Source organism: Rhinopithecus roxellana, chromosome 21 (genome assembly GCF_007565055.1).
Source record: "Rhinopithecus roxellana isolate Shanxi Qingling chromosome 21, ASM756505v1, whole genome shotgun sequence".
Classification (NCBI taxonomy): Eukaryota; Metazoa; Chordata; class Mammalia; order Primates; family Cercopithecidae; genus Rhinopithecus; species Rhinopithecus roxellana.
The window spans coordinates 59,219,207-59,236,131 of NC_044569.1; the positions used below are offsets into that span (position 1 = coordinate 59,219,207).

The following is a 16,925-nucleotide window of genomic DNA, read 5'->3' on the forward strand; positions in this document are numbered from 1 at the left end:
TGTTAATAATTATCAGTGTGATTTTAAGTGTCTTTTGGAACAAAGCTTGGTAAAAATTAAGTAAATGGCATTGCCTCCTCCCACTGGATGTTTTTCTTCAGGCATCCTTTCCTTACTAAACTCTGCAGATCCACTTTTCACACCTGCCTAACTCAGAGGCCTATGCCTGTCTTATCTAAGTGCCCTCCACATTTCACCACTTCTTTCTTTTGTCTTTCTTTTTGAGATGGAGTCTCACTCTGTCACCCAGGCTGGAGTGCAGTGGCATGATCTCGGCTCACCACAACCTCTGCCTCCTGGGTTCAAGTGATCCTCCCGCTTCAGCCTCCTGAGTAGCTGGGATTAGGGACACAGCCACCATGCCTGACTAATTTTTGCATTTTTTGTAGAGATGGGGTTTCGCCATGTTAACCAGGCTGGTCTAAAACTCCTGACCTCAGGTGATCCACCCACCTTGCCCTCCCAAAGTGCTGGGATTACAGGCATGAGCCTCTGCGCCTGGCCTCCCACCACCTCTTATCCATAACCACCAGCTTCTCCCCTCCTTCATGGAAATTTCCATACTGAAACCTCTCCCTCGTCCTGGCTACCATGCTCTGTAGGATACCCCAGCAATCTTCCTAGTATCAATTACTCCCTGCCCAGTTCTTCACTGTTCCCCTATAGCCCCCATCACTTCCATTTGCTATTTTAGTTGCTTACACATACTCTTGGGTTGTAGACATCTGGAGGGCTAAAGTATCACTTTATTGACATAATGGTATGTTGCAAACGGTTCGTGGATAGGGGATCAGGCAACCAGAGTTCCTTTTAGGGCTTGGGCATGAACTTGAGGGAACTGTGCAGATCCAGCTAAGTTCTCAAGGCCTCACTTGCCTTCCCTTTGAAATGGCCTAGATTTTCCTACACATCCTCAGAATAATCAATAATACAATGTGGATATTTCTTTTCTTTCCTTTTTTAAAATTTTTGAAACAAGGTCTCACTCTGCTGCCCAGGCTGGAGTGCAGTGGCGTGATCATGGCTCATTGCTGCCTCAACCTCCTGGGCTCAAGCTATCTTCCTGCCTTAGCCTTCTGAGTAGCTGGGACCACAAGCACAGGCCAATACACCTGGCTATTTTTTTTTTTTTAATTTTAAATTTTATTTTTAGAGACAGGGGTCTCACTTTGCTGCCCAGGCTGTTCTTGAACTCCTGGGCCTCAAGTGATCTCCCACCTTGGCTTCCCAAAGTGCTGGGATTACAGGTGTGAGCGAGTGTGCTCAGCTAGGATGCAGATTCTGTACACGCAAGCCTTGAATAACTCTGTAAACCCCGAAGGTCAGCCAAGGGTTTCCAGTTATTATTGCTTGGGTGGCAGGAAGGTGATGAAAATGAGAAAAAAATGTATAGTCATCATTTAAGCTATCATAATTGTCTTCCTACAAGTCTACTTCTTTACAGTGCAGAAACACTTGCCATTGTTTTAGATCCATTATCTTTTCTGCCTGCCAAAATACTTCTCACAGCTGAAGGTCACTTTTACAAATATCCCATCTTTTCTGGAAGCAGCCGCAGTGTCTCTTTCCACCACTCCCCAGCAGTTTGTTCCTGCCTTCAGGTAATTATTGTGTTGGTCATATAGATGCATCTATTGCCTTCCAACTGGACAGGTAGGGATTGTTGCCTTTTAACTCCCCCAGTGCTTTTGACTTGATCCGCACTCAATAATAAGTCAATTGATAAATGGATGATGTGATTATTTAAATTTTTCAGGTTATGGGTGCTGTTGGGTCTCCTCTTGCTCCTTTTCCATTCCATCTTCTCCTTACTGCTGCAATACCTTTTATGAAAGAGGAATGGATTTTTGAGAGATGGTAATAAATAGGAGGATCTGTAAAAGGGAAGTCAATTGATTTTCTACTATAGTTCCTTTGGGTGGTGTGTGGATGTGATTTGATAAGACCCTGAGATCACGGGATACTGTGCAGACTTGAATTGTGCTGCCCATGGTAGCAATGAAAATCTAAGTGGGCCAGACTAATGGCAGTGTGGGCTCCTGGATTGGAGTTCAGAACAGAAAAAAAGGATTATTAGTGGAGAAACTGGTGAAATTCGAATAAAGGACCATTGCTAATGTCTTAGTTTTGACAAATGTACCATGGTTATACGATGTTTTACCTTCAGGGGAAACTGGGTGAAGGGTACATGGAAATGTTATGTATTATTTTTGCAACTATTCTATAAATCTAAAATTATTCCAAAGGACAAAGTTTATTTTTAAAAAAGTGGGTGGGACAGAGTGAAAATTTTGAGTTTGGCTAGCAGACTCTTGCTGCGTGAATATTCTCACATCTAGTTATATCCCAACAATTTGTAGAACAGGTTAAAAAAGAGAACTGCAGGGAAGTTTAAAAAGTCTCCTGTAAAAGATTCACGAAAAGGCATCAGAAAAAAATAAAAGCAAAACAAACAAAAAGTGAGACTGTGGGCAGCTGGTTGGGGAGGCCTAATATTAAAGGTGGGAAGCCAAGTGGCTGTTCAAGAGGTGGGTCAATGCAGTGACCCTGGGCTCACCATAAGGATACTGGCTACTTATTTTAGCCCCAAGCACTTGAGTACATCACTTTGCCTACATTTGCCCATCTTTGAAATGATCTCACTGAGACTCACAAATAAAGATGTGTAAAATAAAATAATTCCTTACAAAAATCAAGTTTTCCTATTCTCCAAAATTTTGTCCTTTTTTGCTCAAGAACAAAAGAGTTCCTCACTTGTGGGCTAGTTATGGTCAAAAACCTCAAAACAGCAAGTCTCATTCTGCATGAGCATTTTCACTTTGCACTTGGCAAGTTTCAGCTTCCTCTTAGAAGAATGTTCATGCCAATGCTAAAGCCATTTGACTTCTAAATATAGTGTAACAGATGTTAATAGGAACTGTATTATTTTCTGTTACACAAAGGGTCTTTCTGTACAAGCCAGACACCAGTCCAGTTCTGGTTAGGCTCAACCATTTCAATCAAGGTAAATAGGATTTTTTCCCCCCCTTTCTCAAGTATTGAAGATTTTGGTATCTTACACCAGATTTTCTTAACTTGCCCCATGAACAAGTATCCATGCCTAGATACTAGAGAGATTTGTCAAGGCCAGGCACAGTGGCTCATGCCTACAATCCCAGCACTGTGGGAGGCCAAGTTGGGAGGGTCCCTGGAGTTCAGTTCAAGACTAGCTCAGGCAAAATGGCAGGACTCTGTCTGTAGGAAAAATTTTAAAAAAATTGCTGAGCATGGTGGCACACGCTTGTTGTCTCAGCTACTCAGGAAGCTGAGGCAGGAGGATCATTGAGCCCAGGACGCTGAAGCTGCATTGATATGATTGTAGCCACTGCACTTCAGCTTGGTTGGCAGATGGAGAACCTATCTCTTAAAAAAAAAAAGTTGAATGTGACGTTTCATACATATATCCCTTTTCTCCCCTCTATCGAGTGGTTTCATTCACCTTCCGAGGGTCCAAAACTCAAAAAATGGCAAGAAACACTTTTACATACACACCACTCCATCGCAAAAAGCCTAAACTATACTTGTTATATTTAGGTTCGGATTCAGTAATCTTAAGGTCTAACATTGCAAATACCCAGATACTGGCTGCCTGGTTGATTTCACTTTTTGACCCCACAGCACCCAGCAACTCTGTAGGGCTGCACCTCAATGCACATTGGCTTGTAACTATTGCTTTCTAGTAGCTGTGGCATTGTCTTCGTTTCCTGAAAACGTGGATTTTCACTTGAGGCACCTTTGTTCATCAAACCTTACCAATTTAAATGATCTCTCAAGAATACCAAAGTGACTCTGGCTCTTCTTGCCCTTCTAGTCCTTTAAAGACTGGCCATGTTTCTTTATAACACAGGCTGTGACCAGTGAGAATGTGGACTTGTAACCCATTTGAATGAGAATGCCTTATGGAACAAGTGATCTTCTGGCTGGCGGAGCATGAAGCGTCCCAAATGCAATTTAAATGTGCGATCCTGGTGTGATTTCAATGTCTCCCTTAAAGAGGCTTAAGCATGAAATTTCTTGGGCTGTTCCTCAAGAGAAAGGTGCTCTACAAATGAAGCCGAGAATATAAATTTCACTTGGTTTCAGATGAATGGACCAAATTATGAGGCTAAAAATGATTCCCTATTTCAACCCCTTTGGATACTCCTCCCTTCTTCATTTCTAAAATTACTGTGATCTTAACTTCTGGATAATACTTTAGGTTCTCCAGCAATTTAACTTCCCCTTGAAAATGCACCAAAATCTAAGATTAATGTACCCTTTAATGTGGTTCTCTAACAAAGAACAATGTTAATAGACACTACACAAGAGATATGTAGGGGCGCCCAGGCACATTCCCCCCTCCCTTTTTCAGTAGTAGTTATATGATCAAATATAATACTAAAAGACTAAATGCTTGCGGCTCTTTTATATATATTTAAAACACACAGTAAGAACATAAGAACATCTCAAGTCATTTAGAAGGTAAAAGGGAGTTATCAACCAAAATCTTTGGAAATTTCATAAAATTTAAATATCTGCACAGTCCAACCAAAAACCAAAAAAAAAAAAACAAACAAACAAACAAACAAAAAAAACCCCAACATTTGGCTATGGAGGGCACTTCACATGTGAACCAAATGGCATTATAACATTTTCCTTCAACTAGTCACTAAACCCAATTAGTAAGAATACAAGAGCAATATTGGAGACATCCCCAAATACCACGTACTTGATTAGAACATTCTGTTATGAAGTGCTCAGCTACCGCAGGCTTTCCTTTACATTGCATACATTACTTTACATTTCTACAGTGCAATGTTGAAATAGCCTCCAAATTTTGCAAAGTAGTTTGATGTTCATTCTACAAAAATATTAACTTACAGTACATAACACTGAATAATTTTAATCTGTACATTTTTTTCCTTCCATAATAGTTGACACACGTCAGTTTGTACAAGTTAGAAAAAACATCTGGTTGTTTACATCTGGATTAATAGTCAACAGAGGCAACCAGAAGTGGTGGGGCGGGTGTAGTTTGAGAAAGTATAAATACAGTGTTAATATTAACTGTGGTTAACAATATTCAGCTTTTAACAAAGCGATACAAAATAAATCATCTTAGATTTTTGACTGAAAAGATCTAGCTGAGACTGTTCTGCCAAACAGCCGACCAACTGATGCAAAAGGTTAAGGCTGACTTGACTTAGCAACCTGCAGCACAACCGAAAACACTGGTGCAGTTCAGAGCTCTTCAAATGCATAGCTTCAGTGTTACACACACATTAATTATATTCCTTCAATTAGTTAATCCTCTAGACAGTTTTCTTTTTGTTTTGCATGCATCCCGTTCCATTTTCATTAAGGGCATCTCTTCCTTGATCAATCATGTGCTTTGCTTTTCAATTTGTTTTGTGATTTTTTTTGTATGTTTTGTTTGTTAAGCTGTCAATACCTCCAACACTTGGAAAATGAAATATAGATGCGTTTTACTCACAGAAGAGAATCATAGCTATATGGACAATGCAAAATGAAATGAAACAAGTGTCAGAAACAGTTTATAAAAATGGCACATTTATTGCTACAGAACGGTCATGTACATGACTTCATCGAATAACTACAGATGGGAAACAGGTAATGGCCTTGACCAAGCTGGGTTTGTTTTTGTCTTGAAGGAACTCCAGCACACAACCTGTTTGGACACTTCTACAAATCAGAAATACACCAAAAACATGAAAAAATCGAGGCACTCAGCCACACATTGAAAACAAGGTGTAACTGTTCATCTTTTTTTTTGAAATGTTTTCCCTTTTTTTCTTTTTTTTTAACAATTTTTTTTAAGTTTTTAATGCTGCAGCTATGTGTACAGTCGCAAAAAATTTCCCCGCTGCGACCTACAACTAAAAAAACAAAAACAAAAACAAAACAAAAAACAAACAAAAAAGCTACCCATACAATTTCATCTTGGTAACACATGGTAAAATAACATCTTTTAAATAGTAAAATAAAGTAACAAACTTTTACTCATAATGATTCCAAAAATCTACAAAGAAGAAATATTCAGAATCTGACAATTTTTTTTTTTGTAATATTCATGGTATAAAAGGATTGCTCCTGCGAAAAATAAGCCAAATATATTTTTTATTTTTAAATTTAGTTTTTTTTTTTCCTACTAGGGTGTACTACAGTCTATTTTATAGCAAAAGAGCACTAGACAAACAAAGCTTTATAACAAAAAGCCAGGCACTGATACATGGTAAATCTCTGCTTTTTTTTTTTTTTTTTTCTTATCTTCACTTAATTGCATCACAAGTAACAAGAATGAAAAAGGCCACAGTTCATATATTTTCACCATTACATATGTCTATAATACTTGAAATGAGTATGGCAAAACCAGCACTGCACAAAGATGAGTCCACTTCAAGTCCCATGAGAAAGAGCATGTCTCTAAAGAAAAACAAACAAAACCAAAGCAAAATAAAAAGAGAGGCCTAAAGGCCTTGGTGCCCCATTGTGTTGGAATTCATCATATTCCATCTTGACTTTTTTGCTTCCAGTCAGCCAGCAGACTAAATTTTTGTGCTTGTTTATGCTGAAATTGATTCATTCCTGACTCAAGTTCACTTTTGGACACAGATCATATTCTGCCTGTTGGATGCAAAAGATGAAAATCCTCTTAACTCCAAGTCTTGGTTCGACTCCCTCCCCACTCCCCAACCCCTCATCAAAATCAAGATCACAAAAACAAACAAAACAAAACAAAACAAAACAAAAACAAAAACAAAAAACCTCAGAAATAGGAAAAAGTGAAAAACAAAAAGGAATCGGAAGACTGAATCAGAACCAGTTGCACCACTGGGTGGACTGACAGTTGTATAAACATTAGTGTTCCTTGCAGTTACACAGAAGACAAATGGTAAAAATTTCTAGATGAACAGATCCCTATTCTGCATATTCATAAATTACTTGAATGTGGAGGTGGATCAACTGTTCCAAGTTGCTTTTAAAGTCCGAGTTTCTGAAAGAGATCCCCAGCCTAAGTGTTGTCATATAGAGAGTGTAGTATGGACCCTTCTGAAATGTTTGTATAGTACTTTAATCTTAACTGTCTTCCGCTGAATTTCATTTGAAAATCCAGTGCAGGATACCAATATCTTACCTGGGTTTGATAATTACAAAACAACAACAATAAAAAACACACTAAAAAGGCCACATTCCCTTTTTTCTTTTTCAATGGGGATATAACCCAATTAATATGGGTAGGTGCAGATTATGTTTCTCCAACAAGCAAAACCTAGCGAGCAGCTTCTGGTGGCCATTAGAATTTTCACTTATTTCCAAAGGGAATTCAACAATAGAGGTATTGCATTACTGAGTAATGAATACATCAAAGCTGGTGAACAATAAATTGCAGCTTTTACTCTGAGTGAGAACAAAATATAAAGCACCAATTTAAAAAATAATCAAATGACTACAATTTACTTTTTTGCTTTGTTTACAGATTTGAAAAACTTTAATTCCGCTCTATTAAGCACCTTTATGATAACATGTATCAAAAGTGCCATTCTTAAAATGTACATCAATGCAGGGAGTGTTTCCAGTTCCCTAAAGAGTAAACACCATATTTTCTTCTGTACACGTATCCTGAATGTGATCAGAGTATACCTGCTTCCTATATAATATTGTTCCTAGGGATACCCGCCTTGGTAGACTATACAGAATGAGTGCAGAATGTACCACTAAAAGGAAATCTTTAACATAACAGAGGGAACAAGTACACATGGTTTTCATTATTCAGGGAGGAGGGGAGAGTATACATTATTGTCTTCCATGCCCTTCTCTGAGCCTCTTTGTTCATACATTTCACAGGAAAGTCCCAAAATAACTTTTCATGAAGTTTGATTTCTGCTATTCTCCTAAGGTTTTAATCCACCTCCACATTTTAGGAACTTATCAACAAATCAAAGTTATTTTAGTTTTATCGCTACTGAACATATTTACAGTTTTTCAACACACACACAGCTAATCAAAATGTTTATGGGTTTGTAAAAGATGACCACGTGGTAACTATCTTATTTGTTCTTACATTTTCAGAAATGAACATAAAATTCTGATTCTTGTAGCTCACTATTTCATTTAAATGAGACTTTTTAAACCACACAGTTAAAAAAAAACAAAAACTGATACAATGTATTAAAACACATAATAACAAGAGTCTACATGTAAAAATATAACTTTTACATACACAATTTCAAAATAATGATACGTTTGCCATTTGTTGCATAAAATTTACAAATGTATTTCATTACTATATAACTGGCAAAACAGGAGAACAGATGGAACATTTAGACCATTTCAATGGATTTATGGCATTTACTCAGTGCTGATAAGTGGAAAAACTACTTGAACAGGGATTTTTTTTTTCTTAATACATGCCAAGAATTGTGTGGCTGTAAAAATAGAAACGAGTTAGAGACAAAAGGATGCTGACAAATACTTAACTAGGAGCACTATTTGTTTACTGCACTATACACCAAAGTCAATCATTATAAAGATTCACGATGGAAGTTGGTTCAATTGTGCCCAGACGTCAAAGCTAGCTATCTGATGAGTCGCTGTGCCATAGCTTGATCTATGTTTCTATCAAATATGGTAAGTATAAACTTCATTCGTACTGGCCAGAGAAATACTGCACTACCCCTCCTCAAAAAAGTGCAACTTAATGCTTTAGGACTTATAAGGCTTGTTATAATGCTGCATGATGATTGAATATTGGCATTTTTCAGATGAAGGAGGAGGCAGTTAAGTCATCTACATTTTAGTAAACCCATTTTGAAAAAAAAAATCAAGAAAGCAACAAAATCAATCAGCTCTGTCACACTACTTGCAATTTTCTCATTTGACGGTTTTTGAACTTTACTTGTTTTTTTTGTTTTTGTTTTTTTCCAAAAATCTGACCATGTATTCAGAAACGCCTCACTGCACACTACTTCGGCTACACAGGTAGGTAACACTTTAATCATTTTGTTAAATCACAGCCACTTTGATTATGTTATGTTTCCGATGATATAAACATTGGAAGGCACAGTGGTAACATTGTAGCATTCTAACCTTGTACCTCTGAAAATCCCAGAATAGGGTCACAAATGCAACATTACAATTCAGACAAACTCTTTTTGCCATGTCTTGGTAATGCTGCTTGTAATATCTACACATGATGTGACTTTTAAGTCCTGTGTTCCCAAAAGACTGGAGAAACAACTTTCTACTTATTTATGAATGAGAAGCAACATCAGGGTCAGCATTTCATCCTGCACTACCCCTCTGGAAGCAGAGTTGGCACTACAGGTTACTATAACAAACCAGGGAAAGGGACAGAAATAAGACAAAAAAAATCCATATTTACAGTAAAATCTTTCTTTTAAAAAAGTTAATCAGTACTATTTTTTTACAGGAGAAAAAAGTCTGAAACAAATGAACAAAAGCTTACCATAGTCACTAAATTTTTAATATATATTTATATATATATTTATATATATATTTGTCATAGGTCTATAAGATCCATCTGTTCCTCCTACCCTAAGGAATGGCTAATGTCATCACTTCGTTGTCATCAGGACGTTTGCTGGTTTTGTTACTAGGGCAGCCGAGCTTCCCCTAATTCAATATCCAGTAATTATAAACACTAGCTGACTTGAATACCAACAAAAACGTTCATGTAGTTTTCTTCAGAAGTACACTTTTTCATTATTGCAAGTTTACAATTTTTTTTTAAATTAAATATTTTTTTTTCAGACTTACAAATTAATTATATTTTTTTTTTTTCCAAAAGAAGTTTAGGCACAAATGCATTGTTCCACAGTGTGGAAAGATTGCCGTTCAGTCTCTGGGCTGTGTCTCAGCCTGTACATACTGCTTTGCACATTCTGAATGATATGTTAAAGAAAGTCGTCCCTCAAGTTGCACTTTTTTCTTTCTTTTTTTTGTTTTTCTGTTTTTTGATAATTGGGAATGCTGAAACCTCTTGCGTCTGCGATTCATAACTACTCAGACTTGTCTTATATTACAAAAAAGGGGGTTAAGGAGAAGTGTTTATGTGGGTTTAAGATAATACAGCTGTTAAGGAAGTGGTCTCTTGTTTTAATGAAGCAATGTGGCAACTTGGACCTGAGAAAGGAAAAAAGAGAAAAAAAATTCATTAATATATTTGTAACAGAGGAAGTGTGCTTCTTCTTCTTCTTTTTTTTTTTTTTTTTTTTTTTTTAATTCTTTTTCCATGAAAGAAAGTATCTGTCAATTTGGGTAAAATTCACTTTTATAGCTGATACACTGGTGACAGTTACGAATGATCGATTTCAGAAATGTTGAAAACAAACTTGCCCTTTTACATCTGTCCCATGTGATTCGATGCGTCTCCCATTCCAGGGTGCGGGCCGGCCAAGGAGAGTGGGGGAGGCTCTGAGGACACCTTCTCTTCCTCCCTTCTTTTCAGACACGCAGCTTTCGGATTCAGATTCCTTTCTGTGGAGGATTAAAGCACAGGATCTTTGTTTAATGCTGAGGCTTCTGGCAGAGGGCAGCAATGCACTCTTCTTGCGTGTCTGGACCTTTTTCTCAGTGTTTATATTATAGAACAAAAGGAACAGTTACTACGTACTGTGGTGATCCATTTGGTCAGTCACTAGTAAAAGCTGAACTGCATGTGAGTGTGTACAGCCACTTTACAGTAAGCAAAGGTTGGTAAAGCAAATAAACTAAGCTCCAATTACTGAAAGGATATAGGGAAAGTTGCAATATAATCTTAGTTATAAGAGAATCCTACAACTTAATTACAGGAGAAAGGGATGCTGCCTTACTTAAGGATTTAGAGACAGTCTGCAATGGAAACAATTCTTTGGAAGGATGCTTGAAAGTCTACTGTGTGCCACTGCTCAAGGCTGGCATGCCCATCTCAGCTTGTGCCTGCCACAAGCTCCTCACGAGTTCTGCAAGGAGGCCGGCCGGCACTGACCTCGGACTTGCTGCTCCAGACTGAGGATGACCGCCACCGCCTGGTGGAGGATCAGGAGCTTGGTCTGGGGCTTGTCACTCTTGAGGTGGAGCTGCACCATGCGGCCGAGCTCTTTGAAAGCCTCGTTGATGTCACGGACCCGCAGGCGCTCTCGGGCATTGTTAGCCATTCTCCGCTCCTTCTCACGCTCCGCCTTCTGCTCCGGTGTCAGGTCCTCATCGTCATTATTGCTGTGGGACAAAAGGGATGCAACATTTTCTAATGGTGTGGGGATAAAGAAGGTGTCTACATTGTTTTCTTCCAGAGTTTTCAGGGAACTTTTCCATCTTATGCCATGTCTTTGGCAGAATTTTTATATCCACTGAACCTTGCGACTTGGCTGTGACAGTTTACAATATACAAGATACTTGGTTTTCTCGCAGACATTAAACCCAAACCAAACAGGTGAGAGTGACGTAGATTAAAGTTAGAGTGCGAAGTGTGCCCATACTGTTAAGGGGGGCAGAAAGGAGAAACGAAGCTTTTTTTATTCAGTGGGGTTACACTCTACAAAGCAGCCGTTCACCAACTTACGCTTAGCACATGCTGCATAACCATGCTTCAAAAAGACTTTATGTTTATACTTCATTTTTCTAATACAGAGAAAACCTTTCATACCATGACATCTGAAACCTAGGGGAAACAAGTAATTGAAAAATGATTTTGATAGGTCAAAAAAATACAAGACAGCTTAACAGGAGTAAGAAGAAAGGCCTATATGTAAGACACCAGAGCAGTGGGAGTGAAGACAGGGAGGCTTTTATCCAGGTATCCCCATTACCTTGCTTTGAAGGCCTGGTCAACCCACTATGTAAGTCTCATTTTCTCTATGTATGAAATAAAAGATTAGGAAAACATGACTTCCATGGTCTTTAATCTTATAGATGTTTATGATCCCCAGAACAAGTTTGGGAAACCTGAATTGGTATCAGCCATGCAAAACGATTAAAAAAACAAACACCTACAGCTTATGAATGATGATGACCTCATTGTGAGTCAAAAATGAAGCCAGAAAGCTGGGTGCAGTGGCTCATGCCTATAACCCCAGCCTGGACAATATAGTGAGACCTCATCTCTATAAAAAATAAAAAAAATTAGCTGGGCACAGCGATGCACACCTGTAGTCTCAGCTACTCAGGAGGCTGAGGTGGGAGGCTCACTTGAATCTAGTAGGTGGAGGCTGCAGTGAGCTGTGATAAGGCCACTGCACTCCAGCCTGGGCAACAGAGCCAGACTCTGTCTCTTACAAAAAAAAAAAAAAAAAAAAAAAAAAGCCAAAAGCTAATTTCCGACTGTGAAAACGAAAATATTCCATGATTCATAACAAAGACATGGCTGGGCCCAGAATAGTCTGAAAAGATAAGATTGGTTCTGTCCATTTCTGGGTGTCACAGTGACAAATTGGAAACTTCTGAATGGAAGGCAAAGAGGATGATGAGCCACCTGGAAAGCATATCATATGAAGAAACCTTCATGGCAGCAGGGCTCAAATATTCCAAGAGCTACCATGTAAAAAAGAGAGATGTGCACGATGTCTTGTCTCAAGAAGGCAGAACGGCATGTGCTACAAAGCTCTGAATGACTATTATGAATAAACATAAGTGAGGATTTTCGGGGGGCTTATGAGAGATACAAAAAATGAAACAAACTTCACTGAACATCAGTAGACTTCCCATCACAAGAAACTCCATGGAAGTGACTAACAACCTACAGGGTAATTTCACACATCAGAAATGTTCACAGAATAAAGATGATTAATCACAACATTTTGGAGTTGGAAGATGTGGGAAATTATCTAGTCAACTCAATGTATACTTAATGAATGCTGGTTTAAAATTTATGACTCTGGTCTTCCATTCTGGAGAATCTCTGGGTAACTTCCAAGTGGCAATAAGGACCAAGTACACTTGAGAAGCTCCAATCAATCAAAAGTGGGAGTGGTATTCTTGGGTTGCAAGTACACATTACACATAAAGATGATGCACACTGAGTCAAGAACACTTGGGTGAAGGAGAAAAGTTAGGGGCAAGGAGGATGACACCACAGAAGGATGCTGTAAGACCAGGCTCGTCTCTCTCCACAGCATAAGTGCCTTTCCAGAAGGCACTGTCTGCCTCAGGTGTGTATGGTAAACAGGCAACTCAACTGAGTCCACTGGAAAAGGCCCTCTTTCTCTGCCTTCTACCGATCCCTCCTCTGCCCTCATCCCTGACTGCTGCCAGTGCCAAGGAAATCAAGTAACAATTAATTCACTCTTATATTCTACTATGCAAATAGGCTGTAAAAAGCAAAAGAAAACAGTCTCTGCCAGGCCTGTCCGGAAGCTAAGCATTTGGGTGATATTTTTATACATCCAACATGTGCCACACCTTACACAAAGGAGACTGGAAAATGGGAACTTTTCTTCCAAATGTTTTCAGGTCAATAACCAATTAGAATTGGTTATTCACTTATAAATAAACTGGTTATGCAAATAAAACTGCCTAGATTTGAAAGGCACTGCCTTGTAATACAGTTTTGGAGGCATACAGAAGTAAATGTCATAAGAGTGACCTTTTTAAATAAGAAGGTTCTCAACAGCGAGTGAAAATGTTGTTCTGAAACATCAAAGAATCCATTAACATGCATAAGTTTGGCCACAGTAAGTTAAATTATCAAGAACTGACTGGTCTAACACAGAAGTTATTAAAGGTATGAAATTCCCTCCTTGGGATTTCTTGCCAAAGTGGCCAAGAATCAGAAAACGACGAGGAAGGAAAGGGGTTATCTAGAAGCATTTGGCATTTTTAAACTTCTGGCAGAACATGGAATTTATCTCAATAATTACGAGGCTAACGTGAAGAGGCAGCACGTTCTTAATTCACAAAAGATTCCAAATAGAACCTTGAGAACCACAGCCTTTAGATGGAAAGTTGTAGTCTTAGGACAATTGGTTGAATTTGTGAATAAAAACAACCCAAGGGAATTGAGGTAAAGTACATGGGTGCTGGTATTCAAAAACCATCTGATTACCAGATTCAAGTTCAAGGAGATACAGATTCGAATTTAAAGATAGCAGATATTTAAGAAAACCAGACAGAAGCTATTTTCCTGCAGTTGTGTTTTCTGCAGAAAAGAGTGTCCAGGAGGAAAAACCATTAGCAATTTAGGTATTACTCATATACATCTGCATGTTTAGGATAAATCTAGGAAATCAGTATTTTCTCACTTTAGAGGTAAGAAAAGAGCTATAGTTGGCACATACATCAATTGAGTTTTTAACACGGCTACAATCTCTTTTTAGAAATATTATAGACACAACATTTCTGACCAAATTTGTAGAATAAGTATAGTTTTAAAAACAAACTGTACTTGAATCAGATACAAATTGTTTTCACTGTGTGTCATTAGCACTGGGTCCAGATTCATAAATGCCAAAACATTTTAGGCTCCACTAGAGTACAGGTATCTTAAACGATACTTTTAGTACTTCTAGAGTAGGCCTTTAATTTTCTTTTCAGCTGTAAATTTACCTGCCAGGAAAAAACTGAATAGTTTCTTCCCATTCTGTTCACTTCATCAAAGTCCAATAAAGGAATTAAATGAAGCGACAGTATTATATACTGTTACCTAGATCTTGACCTAGTAATTGATTTGATATCCTTCTTGTCGTCATCTAATTTCTTGTCCTCCGAGGATTTCGTGTCTTGCAGGTTCTCATCGCCCTCGTCGTCGGATTTGATCTCAGAGCTGCCAGAGGACACACTCTGCCCCTGTAGTCCTGGTGGCATGCCTACAGAAAAAGAGAAATCAGGTGATATGTACACCAAAATCTCACTGCCTGCACACCAGATTGCAAGGCTGCCAGCAGACAATTCATACTGCTGAACTGTGATCCTTCTGTCACTTTTTTTTTTCCTGCTATCTGTTGAAGTTTCAAAAAATGCACCTGCAGAAACAAGTTTTCCCTGCATTGGCTCTAAGGTTAAATTCTATTTTGCAATCTTTTGGAGTAGATGGTAATTTCACTGTCTACAAAACATCAACTTAATTGCAATGAAAATCATAATCATGAAAATCACACAGCCAATGTTCTGATTAAGAACCCAAGTAAATATCAGCTATTATATTGAGTTTCTTCCATATGCATTGATTTAATAGGAAAATGTCCTTAAAATATAATTCCCAGGGAGTATGCTAAATATGTGCAGTCAAGACTTCAATAGGTACCCTAATGATATTCTGAAATTAAGCTTCTCTTATTCTCAAGGAGTAATCAGCATTTTAAAATGGTACATATGGAAGGCAGTTTTCTACTCATTTTAGAAATTTCTAGCTTTATCATTGCTCAACTTTCCAAGTCACACTGCATTTTAAAACACGATCCTAATGTAATAATTTTTTTAAAGGCAGAACTGTATCTGTCAAGTATTCCCCCTTATTTATAATCTGTGTATTCTAGAACCTTGCCACTCAAACTTTGGTCCATGCGGCCTCATCACCTGTGAGCCCATTAGAAATGGACAATCCCAGACCTACTGACGCAGAATCTGCATTTTAACAAGATCCTCAGGTCGTACTTATGTGCAGTCTGAGAAGTACAGATTTTGGACAAAGAGGACAAAACCCAAAGGCTCTTGGTAAGAAAGGTCCTGGCCAGGTGCAGTGGCTCACGCCTGTAATCCCAGCACTTCGGGAGGCTGAGGCACGTATATCACTTGAGGTCAGGAGTTCAAGACCAGCCTGGCCAACATGGTGAAACACTGTCTCTACTAAAAATATGAAAAATAGCCAGGCATGGTGATGCATGTCTGTAATCCAAGCTACCTGGGAAGCTGAGGCAGAACTGCTTGAACCTGGGAGGTGGAGGTTGCAGTGAGCTGAGATCGCACCACTGTACTCCTGCCTGGGCAACAGAGTGAGGCTCTGTCTCAAAAAAAAAAAAAAAAAAAAAAAAAAAAAAAAGTCCATAAAATCATTACTATTTATATAAAAATGGGCAGACATACCCATACGTAAAATTGACACTCAGATCTGTACAATGTTGAACAGTTGAAAAAATGCCCACATGTATTCCTGTGGCAATGTTATCATTTTTATATTAAACGTGAAAGAACTAGAAGATGTTATCTAAGTGACTCCTAGTCAGCTGGCCAATAATAGCCCAACTTCCTGGGGTCATGAAAAGCTGCTCGCAGTCACTGCTATGAGGCAATCATTAGAGGGCTAGATGACTCAAGAGCGAAAATCATGCAACTGCAACCAAGCTCCATTTTTTAAATGCACCTATATTTCCTTCCATCTGAAACAACAACAACAACAATTTCCTTCCTTCCTATTCATTTGGAAATATCATTTTCAGGCCACAACTAACCACATTAGAGGACCTGAATGAGAAAAATGTGGAAATAGCTAAAATAAAATTTCCTCTCATCAGTCTGTGGCCTCATTCCTGGATGATATAGGACCAGGATTTCAGAGGATGTTTGAGGAAAACAGTCCTTGGAGAAACACGATTAGCAGGCGAAGTTCTAAATACTTTCCCATTTCCTTACCATTTTTGTGCCCAATTTGATTCTTGGGTTTCTGCCAGTGCTTCTTGAGGGATGAACACCAAGAGGCTGGGTATCAATACTGGGCCTATTGTGAAAGTGAGGTCAGAAGTGCCCTGGTGAGGGCAACCTACCTCTGTAAGGGTCCTGGGGTGGGTTCAGGTCAGGGGAAGTCGCAGACTGGACAGGAAGCTGTGGGACCGGAACCTGGTTTGGCAGAAGAGAGTGGCTGCCTCTCAGGGCCACACCATCTTCACGATGGGTCCCCACCTGAAAGGGGCAAGAGGAACCAGACAGGTGAGCAGGAACCAGAGGTGTGACTGCTATTT

The 16,925-nt window shown here is 38.8% G+C and overlaps 1 protein-coding gene across 19 annotated transcripts in view; it reads right to left on the bottom strand.

Annotated features, from left to right (window-relative positions):
- Positions 1-4,436: 4,436 nt before the first annotated feature.
- Positions 4,437-16,925, bottom strand: part of TCF4 (transcription factor 4) — a 371,854-nt gene continuing 359,365 nt past the window's right edge. For 13 of the 19 annotated variants that reach the window (XM_010375837.2, XM_010375831.2, XM_030926183.1 and 10 more), the window contains 5 exons: positions 16,731-16,866; positions 14,675-14,837; positions 11,027-11,256; positions 10,396-10,536; positions 4,437-10,182 (listed from right to left, as the gene is read on the bottom strand). In XM_010375837.2, coding sequence (XP_010374139.1) covers positions 10,400-10,536; positions 11,027-11,256; positions 14,675-14,837; positions 16,731-16,866 — 666 coding nt within the window. In that variant the 3' untranslated portion in view covers positions 4,437-10,182; positions 10,396-10,399. The remainder of the gene's footprint in view (positions 10,183-10,395; positions 10,537-11,026; positions 11,257-14,674; positions 14,838-16,730; positions 16,867-16,925) is intronic. The other 6 variants (XM_010375843.2, XM_030926185.1, XM_030926184.1 and 3 more) reach the window with 1 other exon arrangement.